This window comes from Camarhynchus parvulus, chromosome 7, assembly GCF_901933205.1.
Source record: "Camarhynchus parvulus chromosome 7, STF_HiC, whole genome shotgun sequence".
In the NCBI taxonomy this organism is placed as follows: Eukaryota; Metazoa; Chordata; class Aves; order Passeriformes; family Thraupidae; genus Camarhynchus; species Camarhynchus parvulus.
The window spans coordinates 22,240,678-22,265,270 of record NC_044577.1 but is presented as its reverse complement, the minus strand read 5'-3'; the positions used below and the strand labels follow the sequence as shown (position 1 = coordinate 22,265,270).

At 57.1% G+C, this 24,593-nt stretch overlaps 3 protein-coding genes across 3 annotated transcripts in view; all 3 read right to left on the bottom strand.

Annotated features, from left to right (window-relative positions):
* Positions 1–11,191, bottom strand: part of NHEJ1 (non-homologous end joining factor 1) — a 41,699-nt gene extending 30,508 nt beyond the window's left edge. The window contains 6 exon segments of the mRNA XM_030952496.1: positions 5,229–5,287; positions 6,753–6,891; positions 9,282–9,491; positions 10,349–10,534; positions 11,097–11,173; positions 11,176–11,191. Coding sequence (XP_030808356.1) covers positions 5,229–5,287; positions 6,753–6,891; positions 9,282–9,491; positions 10,349–10,534; positions 11,097–11,173; positions 11,176–11,191 — 687 coding nt within the window.
* A 1,715-nt stretch (positions 11,192–12,906) lies between these two features.
* SLC23A3 (solute carrier family 23 member 3) lies at positions 12,907–17,156 on the bottom strand. Its single transcript, XM_030952479.1, has 12 exons — positions 17,118–17,156; positions 16,693–16,853; positions 16,187–16,281; positions 15,786–15,859; positions 15,308–15,489; positions 15,034–15,157; positions 14,575–14,719; positions 14,241–14,494; positions 13,946–14,051; positions 13,704–13,871; positions 13,406–13,501; positions 12,907–13,238 (listed from the first exon to the last, which is right to left on the bottom strand). The coding sequence occupies exons 1-12, from the start codon at positions 17,154–17,156 to the stop codon at positions 12,907–12,909; spliced, it is 1,776 nt and encodes a 591-aa protein (XP_030808339.1).
* A 954-nt stretch (positions 17,157–18,110) lies between these two features.
* Positions 18,111–24,570, bottom strand: CNPPD1 (cyclin Pas1/PHO80 domain containing 1). Its single transcript, XM_030952333.1, has 8 exons — positions 24,340–24,570; positions 24,054–24,156; positions 21,565–21,646; positions 20,880–21,000; positions 20,663–20,791; positions 20,442–20,503; positions 20,078–20,195; positions 18,111–19,558 (listed from the first exon to the last, which is right to left on the bottom strand). The coding sequence occupies exons 1-8, from the start codon at positions 24,406–24,408 to the stop codon at positions 18,917–18,919; spliced, it is 1,326 nt and encodes a 441-aa protein (XP_030808193.1). The 5' UTR covers positions 24,409–24,570; the 3' UTR covers positions 18,111–18,916.
* Positions 24,571–24,593: the final 23 nt, after the last annotated feature.

Below are 24,593 nucleotides of genomic sequence, written 5' to 3'. Positions count from 1 at the left end.
CCAGCCTAGCCCTGGTCCAGCAGCTGGGGACTCACTGCTTGCCCGTGGTCTGGGCACTTTCGGGCAGACTGCTGCTCTGGGGTGCCTGTGCCAAGTCTGGTTTTAGCAGCATGTAGCTGCACTGACTCACTGCTTGTGCAAGCGGCCTGTGGCTGCCACTGGCAGCCCCAAAAGTGCAGCCTGGCTGGGTGCCCCTCACCTGATGGGGCCTCAGCAAATAAATAAATAACACCGCAACACCGACCACCACGGGCCTCTATGGCAAACACTGCAGGGGGCTGTGCCCAGCTGGTGGTCAGCACCCACACTGTGATGTGACCACCAGTGCGTCTCCCCAGGTGCACCACTGTGGACACTAAGTGCTAGCCCCTGTCCCCTGTCCTCTTCAGCCAGCAGATGTGGCACTGTGCTTCTTGTTCCCATCAGTAGCAGCATGCACACTCCTAGTGCTGCTCTCACACTCCTGCTCTGGTACATGTGCTCACACTGAGTATAAGCAGCCCTTACTCCATTCCTGCTTGCAGCAGTGCACAGCTCCTTGAGACCACGTCTGCAGGGCAGTGGGTGCCCCACTCTGCTCAGCACAGCCATGGCCCACTGCATTTCCAGTGTGCAACTGAGACCCCAGGGCAGTGATGGGATGATGTGACCAAAGCTTGCTCAGGAATGAAGCAAGAACCACCCAGGTGGCCCAAGTCCAGAACAAGACACCATCACCCATGGGGCTCACAGCACAAATGCTTGGCAGCACACAAGAGCTTGCTCTGCTCATCCAAGCTGCCCCACAAGCCAGCCCCATGCTGCCACCTCTGCCCAGAGGCAACCTGCTCAGGGCTGTGCAAATTTTGCACCACTTAGACCTGACAGCAACAGCACTGTGGCCACAGCTCCTTCCCCAGCCCCACGCCAAGGGGCCCAGCCCAGCAGAGCACCCCCAGCACGTTCTCCCAAGCCGTATACCCTGTGTGCATGCAGTCCATGTCACACACATGCCATCGCCCCACTCTGGCCCAGTCACAGCTGCAAAGCCACAGCTACCTTGCACTAATTACAAACATCCCTCGTTTGAAGGAGCCAAAGGGCTGCTTCCTCTCCACTGCCCTGAGCTGGCGTGGGTTTGAGGGATGCCATCCCCACCCTGCAAAACACGCAGGCCACTCCACTACCCAGGGCTTATTTTTAGTTCCTGTTAAAAAGGAGAGAGCGGCTGCTGGAGGCAGGCAGTGAGCAGCAGCCAGGTGCCCGGCTGGACCTGCTGTGGCACTGGCCTGTGGCTGCTGCAGAGCGTGTCCCGGCCACCCTCCACCTGCCCCGCTGGCCTGTGTCCCCAGCCGGGAGGGGGCCGGGTGCCTGGCCCGGGTCCCAGCCCGGGTGGGAAACAATGCGAGGGATGCTGACCCCGGCCGCCCTGACGTCAGCCAGCACCGCTGCCGGCACCCCCGCCAGCCCTGGCCCCGGGGCTCCCACTTGCCCTCGGCCGGGGCCACACTGGAAGCTGCCTGTTTATCTTCCTCTGCAGCGTTGCTTGTTTTGATGGTACATCCTCCTCCTCCTCGCCGGGCCCCGGGGTCGAGCCGTGAACCCGCCGCGTCCTGTTTGCCGAGGTCCTGCGCTCCGCTTGCGGAGGTGCGGAGCAGCCGCCCCCGGCCAGCCACAGCAGATAAAAATACACAGGGCAGAGCATCCTGGGGCACGGGGGCTATATTTGCACTGATGGCATCCATGAGCTTGTCCTCGGTGTACCTGTCCCTGCCCTCCTCAGAGCAGGGGGCACGGCGCTGCAGGAACTGCTCACCCTTCTCCCTCTCAGTCGGAGTGCAGACTCTGGAATAAGCTGTGTCATGAAACACTGACCGTAGCCAAGCTGGAGCAAGCCCTCAAAACCCACGGGTGGCCACCCCACCCTGCCCTGTGGGGCCATTTCTGTAACCCAGAGGGACACCAGGGGACAAAACATCCCCAGCCTGCTGAGTCCTAGACTGCTGGGAATGGTGCTGGGGAAGCCCTGAAGCACCGAGCCCTGAAGCAGCCGCCTTCTCCTTCCCCTAATGGTGTGAACCCCTGGGCTTGCCAATAAAAGCCACCAGCTTCGCCTCGGCTTGTGCACAGCCACTGCTCTCTTTCCAGCTCTGCTCAAGCCCAGGCAGTTGCTCAGCAGTGAACCCTTGCCAAAAACTGTGTGTGTGAAAGCATCATTTCCTAAACGTATAAATATTACCAGGGCTTTGCTGGAAAACTCCCCATGGTTAGTTAAAATGCCCTGGACAGCCAAGTGCACACAAGCCCAGATAAAGGGCATGCCTAAGCTGAGAGGCTCTGTAGCTTGCCCTGGGGAACTGACAGGTCCTTTCCTCTCCATGCGGGATACAGCAAATATCTGGGAAGTGAGCAAAGCTGTGGAGCACCTGCCCACATCCAGCCCTGTACCACATCCTCACAATCCTTTTCCAGCCCAGAGGTGCTTACCACAACCAAACATCCACAACCTGCAACCCCATTTCACAGACGGAGATACTGGAAGGACCAATAGATCTCTCTTCTTGACCTCCTGCCCACTGATGTTCAACCATGCACATCCCAAGACCAAACCCAGCAACTTGGTTTTCTTCCAGGCAGGCTCCTAGCCCACTTTGGGAGACATTAAGAGATGGAGGATCAACCACTGCCCTTGGGAGCATGCCCCAGTCACTGGCAGGAGCAAACCCAAGCGCTTCCATTCTAACTTGAAATTCCCTGGCTCTGTGTCCCAGTGCCTGGCTTGTGCTCCAGTGCTCTCTGGAAGATTAAAGAGAGCTCTTCCCTTCCAAGTCCCTCAATGCCAGGCTCTCTCCCCAGAACTCAGTTCATTCCTGTCACTCTGTGCTGATTGTCCAGCATCTTTTAGAAAACCTAGACATGAGAGATGCTCAGTGCATTCCCAGCTCCCCACAGCACGTCCTGAGGGACCCCAGCTCCTTGTGCTGCTCCTTTTAGGAGCTGACAAACAGAGTGTTAAATTGCCTGGAGGCTCTGAAGTTACTGCACAGAGACAATGAGGTCACCCAGGCGACCTTTCTGCCACAAGAAATGAGAGGAGAGACTGGGGTGAAGAGCCAGTTTTAGTGGTGAAGAGCTGAAAAGGCATTTTTGGGGTTTCTCACTAACACAAAACCTAGGAGGCATCAGGAGGAACAACGGGGTACCACATTCAAACCAAAGGCAGCAGCTGTTTGCATCTCACAGCTCATTGCTGCAGGATGGCATCATCAGCTGGCTTATAAAGAATGGGATGAATGCAGAGAAAACACACACCCTCCCAGCAGACCAAGTGCACAACTGCATCCTTCCACCAGCCTCTCCCCTGCAGCCAGGGCTCAGACCTGGCTACCAGAGGATGCAGAGGGGCAGCATCTCCCAGAGCCCTCCATTCCCTATCTGGCTCCAAGACACTGCTCCTGGACTGTTCTCAGGACACACAGGACCAACCACCATCACATCATGTCAGCCTGTGCCAGATGTGCTCCACACCAGCTGCTTTTGCCAGGCTCTGCCTCACCCCCCTCCTGCCCACTCTGCACCTTCCCCCACGGCCCAGACCTGACCAGCTCTTGGAGGACTCTGAATTTCAAGCCTGATGTTCATCTTTAGCAGATGTTGTTCAGATGACTCTTCTACAAAGACACTTCACCATCCCCCCTATCCTGGCACATCTGCCTGCACCCTTCCAGCTACAGCACTGAAACATTTATTGACTGCTTCTGCCATGTCTGGTCCAGTATAAATCATTTTACCACCTCTGTCTGCTAATAAGCTTATGCTATTGCTGGGAGCTTGGGGTTTTCTCCTGCTACACTAAATAAAAGCCTTTCCTTCTGTTCATCGCCATGATTTTTCCCTGATGTCTTTAGCTTCTGTTACCCATTTTCTACACTTCATAATTTCTAATTTATATTGATTGCTATCTACTCCCGCTCTCCCATTTGTTATAAACTGCTCTTTTATTTCTAATTGCTGCCTTCACTTTGCTGCTGAACCAGAACGGGCTCTGGGCCAGCGCTGCCCTCTTTCTTGATTGTGGAATTGTGGCTTTTTGTGGCTTCTGAAATTCTTCTGAAAGAGCTCACCATTTTCATTCACATTTTTCTATCTAAATGTTTCCTCTGAGCTGATTTCACTCATAATTTTCCCCCTGCTTTGGGAAATTAGCTCTTTCAAGGCATGAAGGATATAAATTACTGCTTAGGAATGTCCTTTCTGTGCCCAGGGTGAATGTAATCTGGTCATGATCACTGGTCCCTAGGCAACCTTCAAGTTGCAGTCCAGCAGTGAATTCATCTCTATCCTTCATAAGCCAAGGGAAAGTTGCCTGCACTGGATGCAATGCCTCACATATAAAAGAGGGATCATCTCCAATTTTCAGAAACTCTTTAGATCATCTATTGTTGGCTGCAAAAGAACATCACCTCATCTCATAACGCACCATCCTCCCAAAGCCCGTGTGATACCACTGGCACCCTGGCTGACTGCCTGGTCCTCAGCAGGTACCACTGCCCCCATTCCTGTGCCTTCACAGCGAGCACAGGAACACACAGAAACGTCCCAAGTCCTTTTGCATCAATGGACATCAAGCACTTCTGACCCTGACACATCAGTCTGAATCATTTTAGTGCTTCTGCGATAACTTCCAGTAATGCAAAAGGATCAAAGACTCTCTCCTTCCAGTCCCAGTTTCTCCAAAGCACATGTCTGATTTTAGAGCTGAGTGTGCCAAGGGGACAGTGATAGGCAGAGCATGGATAACATGCTGGAAAGCTCTTGTCCCCACAATGTGTCACTGCAAAATCACCTCTAAAAGCAACAGGTGAACTAAAAAGAAATGGCTTCTCCTCATTCACTTGACCCCTGCCTGCCATCAGCAGCAGTGTTTGGGTCTAGATCAAGTCTGGGAGGCACGTGAATATGGTGAATATGCCCCAGTGATGGCACACTCCTGTGAAGCACCTCTGGCAGCTCCCAGCAACTAGGCAGTTCCCATCCAGCCACGTCAGGCCTGTTCCCAGCTCTGCTAGCCCTAGAGGTGAGGTGCAAGGACACAAAGAGGCCATGGGAGAGCTAGAGGGCATGACCCCTCTTTAGGCAAGTCTAGCTATCCCCATCAGTGCTCCCATGCAGCCTGGCACACCTCACACTGCAGCTGCTGATGAAACCACCCCTTGGGCAAAGGAGAGAGGACTTGCACCATCCCTTACCTCAGCCACGAAGTTCTGCTGAAACACCTCCTCCCGGAAGGGCTCTGTCCGCAGGCGGTCTGCAAGGGAGACACAGATCAGCCTGGGCAGCTTGGGCCAGACCTCCCACCACAGCTTCCCCTTTCCCTGACCATGGGGTGAGGATGCTGCAAGGGAAAAGCTTCAGTACGCTCTTCCCAGAATCAGCAGGAAACACCAGCAAGGCCTCTTGGGCTAAGGACACATCACCTGGTTAGCAGAAGGTGCAAGGACCACAAGGAAGTTGGAAAATCATGGCTGAGCCTGCTGAAGCAGACAGTAGCCAGGCAGAGCCAATAGTCCATCCACACTTGTCCCAGCACTTCTGCATTGAGGAGTAGGGAACAGTGGCAGGACATGCTCAACACCATTCCCAGACCTTCCAGCTGGAACAAGCTGAGTCTGTGGGACAGGGCACTGCTTGTCCAGCTGCTCATCTGAAGGGGTGAGCCAGCCTGTGTCCTCCTCTTGCAGAATAGGGACAAACCCCTGTTATATTCTGCTCTGCACCTTATCCAAAACACTAGTTTTTCCACATTGTTGCTAAGATGTGGACTGGAGAAGCAGCCGGCTGGATTTGCACAGCCACTAGGGTGCAATGCTTCCTCCCAGCTTTCTGCCCTGCACCAACTAAGGGACAAGAGAGACCAGCCGCTCACCAGCATCAGTCCCTGGACCCAAGACAGGTTGTCCAGGCTGCTCCAAGCCCTGCAGAGATCGCATGCAGCAGGATAGAGGGAAGTGCAGCTGGCCAGTGCAGCTCTAGTGCACCTACAGGGCAGACCCAGGCTCCTGTGGAGGGGCCACCAGTCATGGGACAGGGTCTGGACCACAATATCTTCCTGGATGTGATACACAAGCCCGGGCTGACCCCCATTAGTCTCTGCGTGCTCAGGGCACCATGTTCCTGCAGAAGTGCAGGTATCACCTGTGGCAGCAGGACAAGCATGGCAGTAGCAAGGGATGACCCAAAAAACAGCACCTAGCCAACCTCCATAGGTGGGGAACAAACCACTCCCCAGGGCAGCACCCCCTGCCCCATGTCCTACCCAGGGGGGCTACTGTCTGCCCATCACCCCGATGACAAAGTGGGCTGGGCACTGGAGGAGGGCCCATGAGCACGGCTGCACTGCCCACATTTGGGGGAGCCCGGAGCCCCTGGGTGCTGTCCAAGCACTCAGTGAGCTACTGCACTTGGGAAGAGAGCCTGACACCACTGCAGGGCCAGCCCTTGAGGCTTCCCCACTGGCTCCTGGGGACCAGCCAGGTGCTCTCAGAGTACTGGAGAGCCCCTTGGCCACTCCCCAACTCCTACAGCTATCGGTCAAGGGCTGCTCCTCCCCCAGCGCACCCCAGAGGCTGCTCCAGCCTTCTGGCTACTGCTGTGCTGCTGGCTTAGCTAAACATGAAACACAAGCCAGGCTGGGTGACAGCCAGAGGGAGCAAAGCACGCCAGCCCAGTGCTAAGGAGGAAACTTGCTCCCTGCCCCAGGCATCCCTCCTCACCTCTGCTGAGAGTGGCCCCGCTGTCCCTGTAATCTTCAATCTCAGCATCCTTCTGGAGCAGCAGGGAAATCAGCTCTTGCACCTGGCACTGCAGCACCAGGTTCATCTGGATCAGGGGCCGCACGAGGTGACGGGACACCTACAATGGAAGAGGGGTGCTCTAGGAAAGGTCCAGGTCCAGGAAGGCACACAGCTGTCCACAGAGTGGTCAGAGCAGGGCACCCAGCAAGGTCCTAGCAGGAGCTGCAGTCCAGGTCACACAGGGCTCCACAAAATACCCCACATCTCACACAAGTCCAGTGAGCTGGGAGAAGGCAGGCCAGATGTTGTGAGACACATCCCTCCATCCCAGCCCCATCCTTTCTCAGCTGAGGCTGCAGCAGGAGAGAGCTTAGGTGGGAGAGCCTGATGGAAACAGAGTGCAGGGACAGGCAGTGCTTCACCCACTACCTGGGGTGCAACAGAGAGCCCGCCACGTGCCACCCACACCCTCCCCATGGCTCTGCACACCTCATGGCATGTTCCTACGCCGGAAACAGGCATGGCTGGGTGAAAAACCAGAAAGATCCAAGGTGTCAAACTGTGGCTTGATAAACAGGAGAGGCACTCCCAGGGAAGTAAGATGAAAAGCAAAAGAGATCTCAACAGGCAGGACTTGTGCATGCTCCCCATTGCAGCCCCCATTGCAGTATGCCCTCAAAGCTTACACCACACAAGCCCCATGCAGAGCCCTAGGCATGTCCTCTGTCTCAGAGCCCAGGCACCAAAGCACACAAAGCAGCCTCTCTCCTATCAGCTCCTTCAGTCTCTGGAAGGGTATTTGAGATCCCCCAACCTATCGTGCCCCTTGTTTCTGTTGCCAGGCTGAGCCCACGGGTGAGAGGACAGCAAACCCAGCATTGCTCCCGAAGCATTCTCACTGCTATGGCAACCCCACAGTGGGCTCTGTGCTTTGCTCAGCCCCAGATATGAGCCCAGAGGTGACGGCCATTACCCACTGGAGCACTTGGAGTGCACCACCTGCAGCAGAGGTGGGATAGGCCAAGCCAGGTAGGCTCTATGCCTCCCTCAAGCCCCTGGCTGGGGCAGAGTTGGTCCCCATCACTGCATCCACACCAGCCACACTGAGCACCTCAACTGCTTCCCACCTCCCTGGTGTCTTGCAGAGATCCAGTGTGTGTCCAAGATAAAGCAGAAGAGCAGCCAGGAACAGGGGCTTAGCACCTTCTCAGCTCAGCCTCTGTGCGTCTTGCCCGAGGAGGGACATCAAGCTCCCGGGCTAAGCCAAGCCAGGACCCCGATTACCTGTTCAACCCTGACGGTGAGAGCAGCCCCCGCAGCAGCTGGGGAGCCCGGCTGTCGCCCAGCCATGCCCAAGCACAGCCGTTCGGGGGCAGAGGAACCGCGGCCGGCAGCGGGAGCGGGGCTCGGGGCTGCGGGGCTCGGGGCTGCGGGGCTCGGGGCTGCGGGCGCTGCCTCCCGCCGGCGGCGGGGCCGCAGCGCCGGCCCGGGCCCGGGGCTCCGCCGGGCGGTTCGCGGGCTCCGGGCGCCCTCTTGTGCGCGCAGGGACGCAGGGCCCGGGGGAGCCCCACCTGCAGGGGTCCGCAAGGGCTGCCTCTGCAAACGCAACGCGCCCGTGAAACAGCAAACCCCTAAAAGCCAGGAGAATCCGCTCTAATTCCACCTGCGGGCCATTTGGGGGTACCCGCTGCTCTGTGCCCTGCTTCATGGCTTGCTCCTAAAGAGAACAGCATCACTCTGCTCTACAGAGAGTGCTGGCAGGGCATCACCCCACACTGGACATAGAATTATCTAAAGGTTTGCTTTGGAAGGGGTTTTTGATATAACTCACTAGATCAGGTTGCTCAAAGCCCCATCCAACCTGCTCTTGAACACTTTCAGGAATGGAACATCCATAACTTCTCTGGGCAACCTGTTCCAGTGCCTCATCACGAAGACTTTTTTTCTAGTAGTAAATCTAAACGTCTCCTCTTATAGTTGAAAAACATTTCCCCTTGTCCTATCACAATCTGCCCACGTAAAAAGCTGTTTTCCCTCTTTTTAATAAGCCCTCTTCAAGTACTGGAAGGCTTCAACGAGGTGTCTCTAGAGCCTTCTCTTCTCCGTGCCAAACAATCCCATCTCTTGCAACCTGTCTTTGTAGGAGAGGAGCTCCAGCCCTCATCATCTTTGTGGCTTTCCTCTGGCCCCCCTCTAACATGTCAATGTTCCTCTTGTGCCAAACACCCCATACTCAGATGCAGAATTCTAGATGGGCTCTCACAAGGACATTTCACTTATGCCCCAGCAGCAGCATGTGCTGGGCCATCCCTGTGTAACTGCATGGCACAAGCCAAAGCCTCAATGGGAAGAAATGGGGACAGTAAGCCTTGGGAGAGGCAGAAGGCAGAGTCAGGCAACCTACAGTCACCAGCATGGCTTGAGACTATTCTAAAAGCCTCTAAGCCTAAGGAAATAATCCCTCATTTTGGCCAGTCCCCTCCCTGAACTCTCTGCAGCTTTGCTCACCATGTCCAAGGGAGCCGGGCAGCAGTGGAAGTCCCAGTAGAAGGGCAGTCCTGACAGCTCGCTTTTCACGTGCAGCCTGAGGCCACTGGCAGAGCGGTGGCAGGAGAAGGCAGCGGCGGCACCTGGCTGCCCTGCCAGCAAGGGGCACATCAAGCTGCACAAGTGGTTCAGGAAGGAGGACACGTGGACAGTCAGCCGCTTGTTCAGCTCCTGGGAAAAGGCAAGGTTAGGGGGCACAGCACAGCACTGGGGAAAAACCAGCAGAAATCCCAGCACCAAAGGAGATAAACTACTGCATGTTCCAGTGCAAAAAGCCACTCCTGGGCCTTGGCTTCCAGCTGACATGACATTCCTCACTGATTCTCCCAAGTCAGCCATGCTGGGAAGACTCCCCTGTCCTGCCAGTCCAGGATGGGCAGGCTGCAACAGTCTGCACTAGCACATCTGTCCTGCATGCCACCACAAGCACCATAGCCTGGCTGAGAGCCCACAGCGGGACAATCTGCCAGAGCTGGGGGATGGCTGCAGCCATCTGCCCATCCCTCCTGCCACCAGCCACTCAGCATTATGTGACACAGGGACATGCCACTCCAATGGCACATGAAGGGCCTGGGCACATGGGCTGAGGAGATGAGGCACAGCTCCATGCATTTTTGGGGGCCAAGCTGACAGGATGCCCCATGAGAGACTACTAGCTATGAATGTGAACAGAATCTCTCTGTCATGAGTAGAAGGCAGCCTTGTTTCAAGCTCCTCTTTAGTACATTGACCCTGGGGAAACCAGCTGCCCATCCAGCCCGCAAGTGAAGAGACTGTGCCAGCCTCTGTATGCAGACCCACCTGGCTGCCCCAGGCATGCTAAACAGAGTGGCCCACTCTCCCAGGAGAAGGGTGTTTGGCCAAGGGGGGTGACAGGGCTTGAGCAGAGCCGCACAGGGACTTCCCAGGCTGGGCATTTGCACCCGAGCCCAGTCAGATCCAGCAGCCATTGTGTCACTAAGAATTTATGCTGGAATGTCAGCTGCTGGGAGGAGAAAAAGAGGCCCCTGGCCTTTTCAGATACTCACCTTGGACCTTTGTCCCACAGCCTCGGTATCTGCACTCTCGTACCACACACTGCTGAGGTCAGAGATCAGCAGGATATAGCCAGTATCCCTGAAGCACACTTTGGCAAGAAAACTGGACTCACCAAAGCAAACAGAAGCCCAGGGTTGGGTCAGGAGGCTGCTTTCCAGCTCCTCAGAGCTCTCCATCTGCAAGAGAGCAACCAGGTCTCTGCCTCAACCCCCACCCAGGCAGACCTGGTCCCTGGGGTGGCCTCAAGGGACCGGCAGTCCCGGCTGGCCCATTTGTGACCTGACAGCACAGAAGTGAGGATACTCAGCCAGCTCTGGTCACACATGCAAGCAGCAGAGCTGGGGCGTGTGTTTTGGGAGCTTGCTGCAGGGCAGGTCCGGCCGCAGCTCACAAGAAGCACCCCAGATGCTCCAGCAGGCGCACAGTAGTGGAACTGCTGCCTCCCCGGGTTATCCGCCGCTTGCTGGCGCTAACACGGCAAGATATCTACGCCCAAATGAGCAGTGAGGCTGCCCCGCCGGCACCGGGCGGGGAGCTGGGTGCTGCACCCTCCTCCTGCCGGGGCATCCCATCCCCGCGCTCCAGGCGAGCCCTGCCCGCACAGACACCGGCAGAGCGCCGGCAGCCCCCGCCGCTTCCCGCTCCGCCCAGGGACGGGCTCCACGCTCCCAAAACACTCGGGGACCCAGCGATCGCGGCTGCCCGCAGGCCTCGGGCTCTGCGGAGCCGCAGCATTACCCGGGGACAGGAGGAGCCGGCGGCCGGGGGATGTGGAGGCTCGGGCTTGCGAGCGGCGCCGGGCCGGAGGCAGGGCGGACTACGGCTCCCGGCATGCTGCTCTCTTCCGCGGCGTGCGCGGCCGGGGCACGCCGGGATGTGCGCTCCCTGCGCCCCGGGCGCGGCCATCCCTTCCCCACAGCCCCGGAGCACGCTGGTGTTCCGTTGCCTGCTCATAAGGACAGCGAGCCGAGCTGGCTGCCCCTCTAGAGCGGCCGCGGTTGTCGCAGCGAGTGCCACGGCCGAGATGCTGATGGGGACCGAAATGCTTTAGGGCTTTATTCTGCTGCGAAGTGTCCTGGCACAAGTGCCCAGCTGGGTACAGAGCCCTGAGCAGCCGGAGGGGCAGCGCGGGGCTCCTCGTGTTCCTTGGCCCAGGTCTGTCCCTGAGCCCCAGGGTGCCGGGGCAGGCACGGGCAGGGCACGCACCCGCCGCGCTGCCCTGCCAGGGGTGCGGGACTCGGCTGCTGCAGCACAGTGAGCCCTGCATGGCTGGGGCTGCGGGTGCCGCTGTCTCCATGCCTGCGCACAGAGCAGCATTGTGCCAGCTTGGCACACCACACACCCCCAGTTCCCTCCACACTGAGGTCCACGCTAACCGCAGGCACTGATTTCCAAACCTCATCACCCATTCTCTGACTGTGATCCCCCACCAGCACGCCGTGCATTGAGGCCATCCAGGCTGGGCTCACACACTGCCCCTGAGTCTCCCACTTACGCTCTTTGCACACACCCCTCCACTCGCCCCTCTCCCCAGCATGCAGGCTGCAGCCACCTCCCAGGGCAGTGTGGTCAGTGCACAGGGTTTGCATCCTGACAGGGAATCAGGGAACGTGGGAGTAGGCAAGGACTTTGCAGTGCAGGACAGACTAGCTTGCGTGATCGGCCTTGGGGTGCAGGACCCAGCTGGACTTCGGGCATAGCTGAAATTTAAGGTCAGGTGGGAATGCTGGTTAGATGAGGATGAGCTGGGCATTATCCTGCTGTGTACAGCTGTGGGGGTCACAGAGAGCTGGGGAAAGAGTGCTCACACCTAGGGATCTGTACACAGAGTGCCACCTCATCCCTCCCACCCTGCATCCACCTTTGGGTGTTTCACCGTGGGACCAGGTGGAGGGAGATGTTCTTCTTCAGGGAAATCCACTATCAGCTAGTGTAGTCACAAGAGCAATACCATGGGGGTATTTATATGGTGAGCACTACTGGCACTATCTGACTGTAGGTGAAAGGATGTTCATTGTTTGGGAAACTGACCTGAGTTGCACTCCCAGCCTGGAGCACCCTGGAGTGCCAGAGCATTGGTATATACCTGGTGCCATGGGCATCAAGGGGCCATAGGCACAACTGGGACACAGCAGGACAGCCAGTCTTCCTGAGCACAGTGCCAGCAGGTGAGCATAGCCACAGTGACAGTCCTTTGGGGTTGGCCAAAGCACTGAACCCTCCCCATGTCACATCCACAGGGTGATGGTGGATTTTACAGGTACCCACATCCTCAGCTGCAGTGGCACCAGGTGGCCCTGCCCTTCTGTCACAGTCCTCAGGGCAACAGGGGAGCCCCTAGGTAAATCCCATCTGGAAAGAAAACCCCTGGAAAAGGCAAAGTTAGTTGAAGGTTTTTATATCTTGCTCTCAAGCAGGGAAATTAGGTTTGTGTTAGGAGGGTGGAAGCTCAGTCCTGGAGGGCTTCAGAAAGGAGGAGCAATGTGGCTCACAAGCTGCCTTGAGGGCACAGCCCTGTTTTCACACGAGGCACCCCCAGATGACAGGGTCAGGCCACAGTGTGCCATGCAGGCATGTCTGTCTGGCTTGGTCTTATTGCTGGCTGCAGGTCCCCAGAGCTGGGTTTGGGGAGCAGGTGTGTCCCTTCCCCCGGGCCAGCAGTCTCCTCCTCAGTGGCACAGCTGCCCTCCTCCTCTTCCTCACTCCTTGGGCAGAGGAAGCAGCATAGAAAGGCATTGCAGGAAGATGGCAGCAGCCTCCTTAGCCCAGCAGGGAGCTTATATGCTTGGCGGGCTTCCCCTCTCTCTCCGTGGAGGTGACAGTCTCCAGCTCTGGCTTTCCATGGCTGCTCAGAAAGCAGTCCTCGTTCCTCCAGTGTTCCTGCAAGCAGGAAGGTAGGCAGTGAAATGGGAGTCCCTTCTTCCTAGCCCACACCAGCCCCAGCACCCTCAGTAGGACTGCCTGGAGGCAGAGGTGGTGGTTTGCCCCATGGACAGATCCAGTCCTCAGAGCAGGGCGTATGCAGAGCACCTAGGGCAGCTCCTCACCTGAGACTGTGTTGTCCAGAAAAAATGACAAGAAGCCAGTTAAGAAGACAGGGACCATAAACAGGGAGAGGAAGAGGAGGTCCAGTGGCACCCAGCCTGCAGGGACAGTGCCAGAATCAGCCAGGAGGTCCCAGCCCAGCCAGGGAAAAGGGGCATGAGCAGCCATGGCAGAATTAGGGATTGAAGAGGGAGCTTCCTGCTGCCATGAGCTGACCCAGGCTCCCAGAACACTGGAGATGTGTGCTCACCATGCCATGGGACTCAAGGCTTTGCCTTGCCTGGGGAATGTCCCTCATACCTGTGGCCAGGGGAGCCAGAGCCGTGCCGAACCAGCGCGGTACCAGCAGTGCCATGAACATGGCAAAGCCAACAATGAAGATGTTCCTCCCTGAGTCAATGTCTGTGTACTGGAAGTAGGAGATCCCCGTGCCCACAGCCACGGCGTAGGTTACACAAAGCACCCCTCCTGCGAGGGGCAGGAGTCAGGAGGTGCCAGGCAGGCTGCAGACGCTGCAACAAGGGGCAGGGTGGGGTACCCACCGTGAACTGCCAGTGGCACATGGGTGAGGAGCCCTGCCAGCCTCGGGGACAGGCCCAGCAGCATGCACAGCAGGGCGCTTACTTGCACTGAGCGATGAGAGCCAGCCTGGGAAAGAAGAGTGGGAGAGTGAGCATGAGTAGCATCACCCCCTGCTCTGTCTCCCATCCCCTTCTGCTACACACACCCGCCTTTCCCAGCACTGGCTCGGTGACAGCCTGGCAATTACGAGTCCCGTACACCTGCTCGACTGCCTCCCCCTCCCTTGCCAGCCCATGTCCCCCTGCTTTGGCACACCTGCGTGAGGCCAGCGGCGCAGGTGTTTGCAATGCTGGAGGCCGTGCCCCCCGCGCTGCCCAGCAGTCCCGCCAGGAGGCTGCCCAGCCCTTCCATGCACAGCCCCCGGTTACAGGCGTGAGGGGGCAGCCGGGGGGCTCGCAGCAGCCTCCCGCACAGCACGTAGCAGCCCACGGAGTTCATGCTGCAGCCCATGGCCATGGCAATGCCCACTGCCAGCGCCCGGGCTGTGAGCAGCGGCCACCTCCACGCTCCTGCAGCAGAGGGAGAAGGGACAGGTGATAGAAATCCTGTCCAAATCTGGATGTATGCACTCAACCTTGCTGCCCCCCACCTGCATAGGGGATGTGAATCCAAGGGGCATTGGAGGTGCTGTTGGCCCAGGACTGTCCCATGGTCACATCCAGTGATTCCCAGGGAATGTGGAAGTAGCTGAGGATGGCACAGACAATGCAGACACCAGCAAATGGGAGCAGTACCTGCAAGGCAAAAGGGACCCTCAGCAGGGGACCCTCCTTCCCTGCCTGCCCTGGCTAGCACCCCATCCTTGTCCTGTCACATTTCCCGAGGAGTCGTGCCACATCTCCCCTTGCCCTTGTAGGAAGCACCCCAAGCTGTTCTGCTCCAACACCCTAGGTCCCCAACGCTTCCCCAGAAGCATCCATGTTCTGGGAACTGCACCACAGCTTTTCATGCCTGCCTGTGGTCCAGGTCTCACCTAAGCCCACACCAAAGAGCCAGGCTTGGAGAGAGAAGCCTGGTGACAGTGAAGAGAGCAGACAAACCACAGTACCGAGAATGTGCGCAGGGTGGGAGCTGAATACTCTGTGGAGCCCTCCCAGGCATGGGGCCAGGCACAGAAGGGCAGGCGGCAGGACCGCAGGTGTTGGGAGAAGGTGACAGCGAGGAGCATGAGCCTAGGAGAGTGGGCACAGGTCACACAGCATCACAGTCAGTGATGGGGCCCCAAATGTGCACCATGCACTGTGAGGGTGCCCCATCCCTGTCCTGCTGGTGAAAGAAAGGCCCAGGAGCTGCCCACCACTACAGCCCCTGGGCTCACATACAGCAGTGCTACTCCCCAGCTGGTGGAGCAGAAGAAAGCAGCTTCCTTGTATGCGGACAGCCCGATGATGGAGAGGCTGGGGGCCAGGACCATGGGCCCGCAGTGCCGCGCTGCCCACCCACACACGCCAGACACTCCCAGTGCCAGCTGAATCAGCCCAGAGATCAGCACTGCTCCAGAGACCTGCAAGAGGAAAGGATGGACCTGTGGGGCAGGGTACATGGAGAGCAGTCCAACACCTTCCCTTGGCCCCATTCCCACCACCCCAGCAGCAGGGAACAAGTCCTTGTTTCATGTGCTCTGCTCACCCCAAGCACAGAGAAACATATACGTGGACATGCATCATGATCCCCATTGCCTTCACAACTCTCTTCATGGCAAATCCCAGGAAAAGAGTCTGGGGGTGCAGGAATATGGGTGACAAGTGGAAAGCTGATGGAGCAGGATAGGGACCCCTATTCCAGCACAGGAGCACCCACCTCCTGCAGTGAGTCAGCCCAGCTCCCTGTGTCTCTGCAATGAGGTACAAGGCATGTACTGGCCATGGCTGTGCCTGGAAGGGAATTTTGGAAGAGTGGGATACGCATGGATCCTGGGCTCCTGGAGCTGTGTCCAAGAGGATGCAGTAAGGTGACTGCTGGCTGCAGAAGGGGAAGTGTGCCAGCATCTCCATCCCCATAAGCCCTGGCCCTGGGGAGGTGACCAGGTACATTGCAAGTGCACTCAGGAGTGAGTAGGGTGCTGTGCACCATCACCAGAAGGACCAGCAGGCAGGACCCCTTGCTGCCCCTCATCCCTACTCCACCTACCATCATTGCCATTCCCCTGGCACCAGCACGGCCCAGGCCCCAAGGGACACAGGCTCCAGGGCTGTGCTTACCATTCCTGTCTGTGCTGGCACCAGGGGACAGGTGGGAGCTCAGCACCATGGCAGGGACCAGGTACTCAAAGGATGGGATTTGAACCAGCGGCAACCTGAAGAAGGGGACAACAACGGCACATTAGGGAGAAAGGACAGGGAAGGGAACAAGGCTGCTCCAAAAGCACAGGCTGCCAGAGGAACAGGGGTAGGAAGGGAAGCAGATAAGAACCCCAAAGCAGCAGGAGATTACCCCATATTCTACATGTGCCCTAGTACATCCCAAGTGACAGCACATGAAGTGGATGCAGATGTCAGAGGCTTTGCTGAATCCCATACCCAGCCTATGTGGGCAGCACAGGCATCAGATGGTGTGAAGGAGCTGTGTATGATGTTGGAGCAAGGCAGTGAGGAGCTGGAGGGAGAGTTTTTCTAGAGGTGCGTGTGAGAGGGAGGAGACATCTGTGACAACTGTGCAGAGATGCAGCACGAAGAGGTTTTCTTTGTGCCCCTTCCCACTTGCTCACCGGCTCCCCAGGGTGGTCTGCAGCACTGTGGAGATACCGCAGGCAAAGAGGCTTCGTGCCAGCAGCTTGCTGGTGGTGTGGGCATGAGGAGGCTCCTGGGGCAGGGTGGGCAGCAGGAGGAGGTGGAAGATGCAGAGCAAGGAGGTCTGCACAGCCAGGTGCTGTGCAAGGAAGAGATGGAGCAGTCACAACTCCTTGCAGCACCCAGAGCTGCAGCTCCCTATGCCCAGGCCCCCTGAGAGGGTGGATGCCCACTGACACCACCTGGGTAGCACTCACTACTGCCCACTCCTCTCCCAGCCACACTGACCAGAGCCCTACACACCCTTTGCCTGACAGGATGCAGCCCCTGCCCTACAATCTGAGATCCCAGCTCTCTCCTCATCATCCCATCTCTCTGGCTGCTCACCATGGTCCCCCCTTACCTGAAGGGCTAAGCAGCAGCTCATCATCCAGGAGCACATCTTCTGGGAGGAGCAGGATGTAAGCATGGGGCTCCCAGCTTCAGGTGCTCTGCCACGGCCCCCATTCATGCTGCTGGCTTCCCCACACTGCTCCCAGTTTTTGGTGCAGAGGGTGGGCAGGCTCCCACCCCCCAAGAGCTCCTCCCAAATCCTCACACGGCTGAACTTCCACCTTCTGCAGGAGCTGCCCCAGGGTTAGCCATTAACTTGAGTTGGTTAGTTATCTGCCTTTGTGGCCAGGAATGTAAGTGTCACCTTGGTTTGTCACCATGAGAGCCAGGTGACAGGCAGCCACAAGCAGGCCATCAGACACTATTACAATGCCAACTACCCACAGCCTGGATCCTATCACTGCCTCTGTGGGCAAGCACTGGGTAGGCCACAGCCTTGACACCTCTTCTTCCATGTGTTTAGACTACTCCCACCAGCAGCATCCTCCAGCTTCGGTATGCCCTGCTCATGCTTGTTTCACCCCAGCATCTGCAGGGGCATCTGCTGCTCTCCTGGTCCAGACTGGTCTCCAGTGGGGGTCTATTATATCCCCTATTCTCCTAGGAGCATACTGAATCCTGCCACTGGAGAAGGATGCCAGGGACAGGAGCTGCCTGCTTGGCTGGACAGGGATGCTCGTGTTTTTGTCACGGGGCAGAGGCAGCTGTGTCAGTGACCTGGTCAAGCCTGTGCTGCTCAAGGCTCACTCATTAACAGGTAAGGCTTTGGAGAGCAAAGAGCAGTGAAGAGAACATGCATTCCCCGCATTCCCAAGGATGGGGATCCTCCTCTGTCCTGTTGTCCCTGCCTGCACCAGACCTGATATCCCTCCTGTCAGGAGAGACTGCAGGACGGGCCTTGCAGGTCTCCTGGGCTCACCGGCAGCACCTAGGGTTTGTCTTGCACAGCAAGGAGCAAGGCACAGCTGCCAGTATGGAGCAGCTCAGCAGGACGAGGCAGGCACACTGCAAGAACTACTTTTATTGGAAGAGATTTGCATCTACAAAAGAGTGAAAAACAGGTGTAAAATCCACAGTAAAAAGAAGGGGCATGATGAGCTGGCCTGGTCAGCAAGACAAGGTGCCTTCTTCCCACTCTGAGGAGCAGTCAGGCACTATTTTCTCACAGACATGGACAGCTGGGGTTTGAAATGGGGTCACAGAGCACCCCAGATTCAAAACACCCAACACAAGCAGGATAAGGAAGTTCAGCCCTAACCCCACCTCATCCTCACCAAGCCCAGTGGGGCACAGCCACATTGGGGTACCTGCTTGGTGTCACTCTTGCAAGTTCCAAGAAGTGGCCTAACAGCCCCCCAGTGTAAAAACAGCTCACTCCCACCTCCTTCAACCTCCTCTCCTGTACCCCAGGCACCCCACCTTCTCATTGGGGTCACTGCCTTAGCCACTCCACCCTGCACACACAGTCCCAGCCTCCAACATCCCATATGCCACCTCTGTCCAACACCACTCACTACAGGAAGAGGTACAATACCTCCTTTGCACAAGCACCCCAGCCCAAAGGCAACCCATATTTACCCTCCAGCTATTAAGTTCCCACCCCAGCAAGCCAGCTCTCTGCCAACCTGTCCCAGCAGCCCCAAGTGAAGAACATCCCTGCCCTAGGTGGGGGGACACAAGTGCTGGTTTGAAAGTAATGCAGGGGCCTTCAGCCCCATGCAGTTCCAGGGATCAGGGATCCCAGAAGTGCAAGGAAGTGAGTTGTGCCACACTAGAAGGGAAGGGGAAAGGGGCTGCTGTTCTATATTCCTAGCTGGGAAGAATGAAGCTCTTGATTCTACTGAGATCCATTGCAGTATGCAGGAAGCACTGCTTCAGCCCCAGGGGGTCCAGCCAGTCCTCACGGTTGGGGGCTGCATCCCATGTGGGGCCCGCAGTGGCTGAGCAAGCATGGCAGTGCAGCACCGGGGCGGCTGGGAGCACGGCGAGTCCAAAAGGGCCAGGCTGGCTGGGGGCTGTGCTGGGGGCGGTACGGTTGGATCTCTCACAGGCAGTGGGCACTTTCCGGAAAGGACCGTGTGGGAGGTGCCTGTGTTGGGCCAGATCAGGTGCCTTTGGGTAGGACAGGGCCGTCATCACGCTGCTCCACAGGTAGAGCGCAGTCGCTGTGACACCTCCACGATGGGGCTCCTTGGTCTCCTTGGTCGTCTCGTTCTCCCCCAGGCAACGGGTGCAGCTGGCTGAGGAGACATTGGGCAGCTCGGGCTGGGGTTGGCTAGGGGTTGGGGCTGCCTGGGTATCCAGCTGGCACCTCCCCTCCTCGGGGAACAGCACAGGCCGGGGGGCTGTAGTGCTGGCACTCCTTAGGCACACAGACCGGTGCACCACGGCAATGGAGGCGAAGATGGCTGCGAAGCCCGTCAGGTACACCACGCCCAGGAGGCAGGCCAGCTAGGGAGAAGCCAAATGTTAGCCCAGACACCCCCAGCAGCAGCACCCCCCACTAGCCATGATGCAGCATGGCCACGATCAACCCAGCAGCCGTGATAGGAAAAAGCACCACTAGCTCCAGGGCTGGATGCCGAGAGCAGGCAGCCACACTGGTAATGGTGGGCAGCACACAGCCTGCCCAAGCTGCACCTAAATATCACAAACGAAAATGCCTCAGCTAAAAGCCAAGTTCCCATTCAAGACCCTAGCTGGTACCCAGTTGCCTCCATGCCACCACCATGTCCTTGCACCATGACTTATGGGACTGTGGTCTGGCACAGGGCACACTACCCAGCACCAGGCTGCAGTGCCTCAGGCAGTGCAGCTGCAAATCAGCACCTTCTGACAGCCTCCCTTTTCAACAGAGAATAAACCAAGATGCTGTTCTCTTGGAAAAGAGTGGAAAAGAGGGTCCTGCTCCAAATCCACAGCCTGCTGCGTCCCATCTTCTTGCAATTAGCTGCTCTCCTATGCCATTACCTTCACCACTTGCTGGTAGAACTGGCCCAGCACATGCTGCCACATGGACTGCTCCATGAGGACACACAGATCTGTGTAGGTGAACCAGCCACGCCACATGCCCTGTTTTTCAGCCACACTGCAAGGAAAAAAAAAAAAAAAAAGGAATGATGGACACGATATGGACCTTCCCCACAAAAGCAGCTTCAGCCCAGGCAGGCTTGGAGAAGACCCTGCTTAAGCTCTGTAGAAAGGAGCTGCAGAGCCTAGCTAAGGCTCAAAGGTGGCCCAGCCTCTTATTTCACTGCAGCAGGGCCATCTCCAAGCAGGGGCAGAGCCAGGCTGCAATACAGATAAAGGGATCACCCCCACCCTAGACACCTACCGTCCCTCCAGCCAGCTCAGCACTTCAAACAGCTCCCGAGGATCCGTGTAGAGACTCCAGTCCTGCCGGGACAGCAGTTAAAGGTCAGTGCAGGTCACCCAGCACCCAGACACATCTTTCTCTATCCCTTAATGGGAGCATGTGGGAGAAAAACAGAAATCCAGACTCCCTCTTTTCCCCTGCTCTGTGAAACAGTTGGCAGCAGTTACAGTTTCACTTACAATGGCGCTCAGGAAGTTCATCTCCAGTGTGTTCATGGTCTGGACATCCACCTTCCCTGCTGCTCCCCACTCGTCGTTGAACACCTCCTCTTCCTCACCTTCATCATACAGATACTTACTTGCAACCATCTGAAAGCAGCATAAAGGACAGGATCTCAGCCTCCAGTGCACTCACTTCCCACCATCCTGCCCAGCTACCCCCCTGCCCACTGCTCACCATGGAGATCAGGAAGAGGTCTGAAGATGAGATCTGCTGGAGGTATTCAGGGTTCCGGTGCCGGAGTCTCTCAATGTAAACCAGGGCCAACATCATGGCGCAGGGCGAGATGCAAGCTTCCCTGTAGGACAGGACAAGAGCCAATGCTACAAACGTCCCAGGCACCAGGACACAACTTGGCTGCTCCCTCCCCATGCAGACAGTAGGAAGGTTTATCAAATCACTAGATAGATCACAGCCTTGCTAGCTCTGTCACAGTTGTCCTGAGCTGCAGCAATAGAAAGTGCCAGGGATGCAGGGTGGGGAGCAGAAAGCCCTGGTTTCTGTTCCCAGGCACAGTCAGCTCCAAACTGAGCAGCCCTGCCTGCAGCAAGGCATGCTGCAAGGGCTCAGCTGCCAAGAGGAGACTCCAGGTTCAAATCTGGTTAGCCAGGGAGCTGCAGATGCAGCCAGTACAGACTCCCAGTAACAAGAGCACATATGCACCCCAGAGAGCAGGATAAACTCAAAGTTGGCTGCATCAGGAAGTCACTGTGCCTGCTGTCTGTGCCTCCAGCTTCTCTTTGACACTAATAAGGCGTAGGCATAAAGCCAGTGGCTGGCCCAGGAGACAAAGTGAGTCACAGGTAAGACCAGAGCTCCAAGTTCTGACACAGGACATGAAGAGACAGGTTTTGCTTCTTACCGAGATACGTGAGACACATATTTCTTCTGGAGTCTGCGGATAGGACTGGGAGCCACTTTCTGCAGCAACTCCACAGCAATATCTAGGACAGAAAAGCACCAAAAGAGTTAGTCCTCTGTGGCCCAGCCCATGCGCACCTTTCCCCTCTCCCTACAAGCCCATCAGGTCTTGGTGTTTGCTCAGCCCTTCAAGTTTAATTTAAACTGAGGCCTTACCAGAGGTCAGGGACAACTGAGGAACAAACATGCAGGGCAGGCAAATCACAGCAGGAAGAGGATGCGAGTGACCAAGGCCCTGCGGCAGTGCCAGATCAGCAGGTCTGTGTCACAGGGATCCACCAGCAGTCAGCTGCAGAGGAACATCCTGCCCTCACCCTGCAGGACTTCAGACAGCCCTTCTGGAGGCCTTCTTGCTTCTTGGGCCTGGTGTCACACCACATCTTCATGGTGCTTTGCTCCCCTCCAACCACCAGCATCTTCCCCCTCCAGACCTCATCAGCACGGATCCAGCTCACCCTACACCACCCTGAGATGACGGAGTAGGAGGCACCCATGTGACCAGGAGCCAACAGGTACCAAAGCACCGAGAGGGTGTAACTGCAGCCCAGCCTGCTTCCCCTGCACTCAGGGACATGCCCCAGCATTCAAGCACAGACACTGACACACTGGCAGATGGCTCCAGCAGCTCCCATCTCACTTCCCTACACAACAGGACCAGCTGGAGCATACCAAGCAGCACCACAGTGTAATGCTAGGCAAGAAGCGCTTTAGACAGGAAACTTCATTTTGTTTCTGAGCCCTTGGCTGACAGAATTGCTGGTGAACAGAGTTCAGAGCAGAGTTCAGAGCAGATTCAGAGCAGAGCCTTGCATTTCCAGCTACCAGGGGAAGCATCACTGCACCTCTCCTTTCTATGTCTCTCCAGCAACTAAGAGAACACCTGTACTAACATGAGTGATTTGCCCAAAGAGCAGCCACCAAGCTCAGAAAACACTGCTCTGAGGAACTTCCCTACACCATTCAGGCCACACCACCACTATGGTGTGCAGCCAGGCAGACACAGCTCCAGCCACCCACTGGTTGTGCCCAGCCCCTCCCACTGCTGCTGCTCTCTCTGCCTTTCCAGGCCACCACTGTGCCACCGCAGAGGCAGTACCAACATCACAAGTGATCCCTACAGGCTCATCCTGATATGAAACCAAATTCTTCAGCCCACAAACCCAACTCACAACAGTGTCCTGTCCTAGAGGGAATGGACAGCAGCTGATCAGTTTCCCATCTCACAGCACAGCACACTGAGTGTGGTTACTGTTCTTCTGTCTCCAAAGGAACAAATTCACATTTCAACTTCTCTCCTCAGCCAGTCCCATACTGCCTTCTGCAACCAACCTCCAACACCAAAGACCTTTTCCTGCTATTCCACTCTCCCAACAAGCCTCTATCTTGTTTGAGGACAGTGCCATAAACTTGCCATGTAGCAATGACACAGGTGTACCAAGGCAGATATCATAGTCCTGGACCCCATTTTTTGAAAGGAGCTGGTGAAGGAAGGCTGTAAAAGCAGAACAGCCCATGAACACATTCTCCATGTGCCACTTTTGCCCCCAGCTGCTGGAACCACAGCATTTCCTGAGTGCAAGGGAATCCTTACAGTTAATAGCCCCCAACAGTTTTTCTGCATGACTGTACCCTTTGAACTGCCATCCATGGAACAGCCCCACCTTGCACCCCAGTGTAACGTCAGCCTTGAGCCCCTCTCACACTGCTTGTGCTACAACTCATGACTCCCAGCAGTGCCCAGGCAGCTGGCTGCTCTGCCTGGGGCTGCCCTGGCATCACACGCTCAGCATCCTCCTCCTCACCAAGGCACATCACACACAGCCTCCTGGCAACTTCAGCCTGTTTCCCTAGCAAGCAGCTCATGGAAATGCTGAGAACTCCACACAGTGAAGGCCCTCTAGCAAACCACTGCATGCCCTTTTCCACTCTTCTCCACCATCACCTGCACGAGCTCCTCAGCCTTAAGTGAGCCTTGTCCTTCTGCTCCCCAAAACACTGCTGAATTGACAGGCAAAAAAAAACGTGATTCAGACAAACACAGCAAGAACTTGTCACCTTGCTGCTCACAACTAGAAGTTGAACAAAGCCCTGAGTGTTCTGCAGAGCACAAGCAATTATCTAAGACAGCTCTCAGCAAGAACAAGTTCACAACCTGCTCTGCCAAGGAATTCACAAGCAATGTAAAGGACTTTATACACCAGTATAACGATGTTAAAAATGCAGCAACAGCCAGACAGGGCAACAAAACAGAGAACAGGAACCATGAGGCTCTGGCAACCTGCCCTGCTGTGTTGTACAGAGTGGGAAAGGCTGGGCAGGGGTGGGATTTGGCGCCGGGGAGGAAGCAGGTGACCTACTGGTCTCGTCCCCTTGGGCTACTTCCAACCCCTTTGACTCAGCATTACCATCTGGGGACAATAAGCAACCCACCTGCCACAGGGCTGGAGAGATTATCCAGGCTGCAGTCTTTGTCCCAGCCATAATAGAGCCGCTTCCGCACTCTCTCGCTCAGCTGCTGGTGCCTGGGCAGGAACTGTGGGCACACACACAGGAACGTGAGGAAGGCCCAGAGAACTCCCATACCGCGCCTTCCACCCCACCCCAGCTCAGGGCTACACCGGGCCGGGGCGTGCGGCCACACGGGGCTCCCCGGGAGCGGGGGATAGGGGACCACCCCGAGGGCCTGCTACGAGCAGGCCGGGCCGCGGACACTCACCGTGAACTCCTGGAACCCACTGAGGGAGAAGGCGCCCTCCTCGTCCAGCAGCAGCTCGTCCAGCTCCATCCTGCCCGCTCGCAGGGCGGGGGCTGACAGATCCCCTCCGGCGATACGGGGCCGGCTGTCAGGGCGCGGGGCCGGTCCGCTCCGAGGCCGAGGCCCGGCGCAGGGTCAGGAGCCGAGCCCTCAAAGCCGCTCCCAGCCTGACCGCCACCGCCCGCCCTGCCACCCTTCCTGTTCCGGTGCGGGGG

Excerpts from the sequence above, each read along its gene's own strand:
- CNPPD1 (XM_030952333.1), bottom strand. The coding sequence starts at position 24,408 with ATGGAGCTGGACGAGCTGCTGCTGGACGAGGAGGGCGCCTTCTCCCTC. Across the intron at positions 21,647-24,053 it reads TCTCTCCAGCCCTGTGGCAG|ATATTGCTGTGGAGTTGCTG; the intron begins GTGGGTTGCTTA and ends TTTCTGTCCTAG. Across the intron at positions 20,196-20,441 it reads CTGAGCTGGCTGGAGGGACG|TGTGGCTGAAAAACAGGGCA; the intron begins GTAGGTGTCTAG and ends TTTTCCTTGCAG.
- SLC23A3 (XM_030952479.1), bottom strand. The coding sequence starts at position 17,156 with ATGTGCTCCTGGATGATGAGCTGCTGCTTAGCCCTTCAG. Across the intron at positions 16,282-16,692 it reads CAGACCACCCTGGGGAGCCG|GTTGCCGCTGGTTCAAATCC; the intron begins GTGAGCAAGTGG and ends CCCCTTCTTCAG. Across the intron at positions 14,052-14,240 it reads GCGCCGCTGGCCTCACGCAG|GCTGGCTCTCATCGCTCAGT; the intron begins GTGTGCCAAAGC and ends CTTCTTTCCCAG.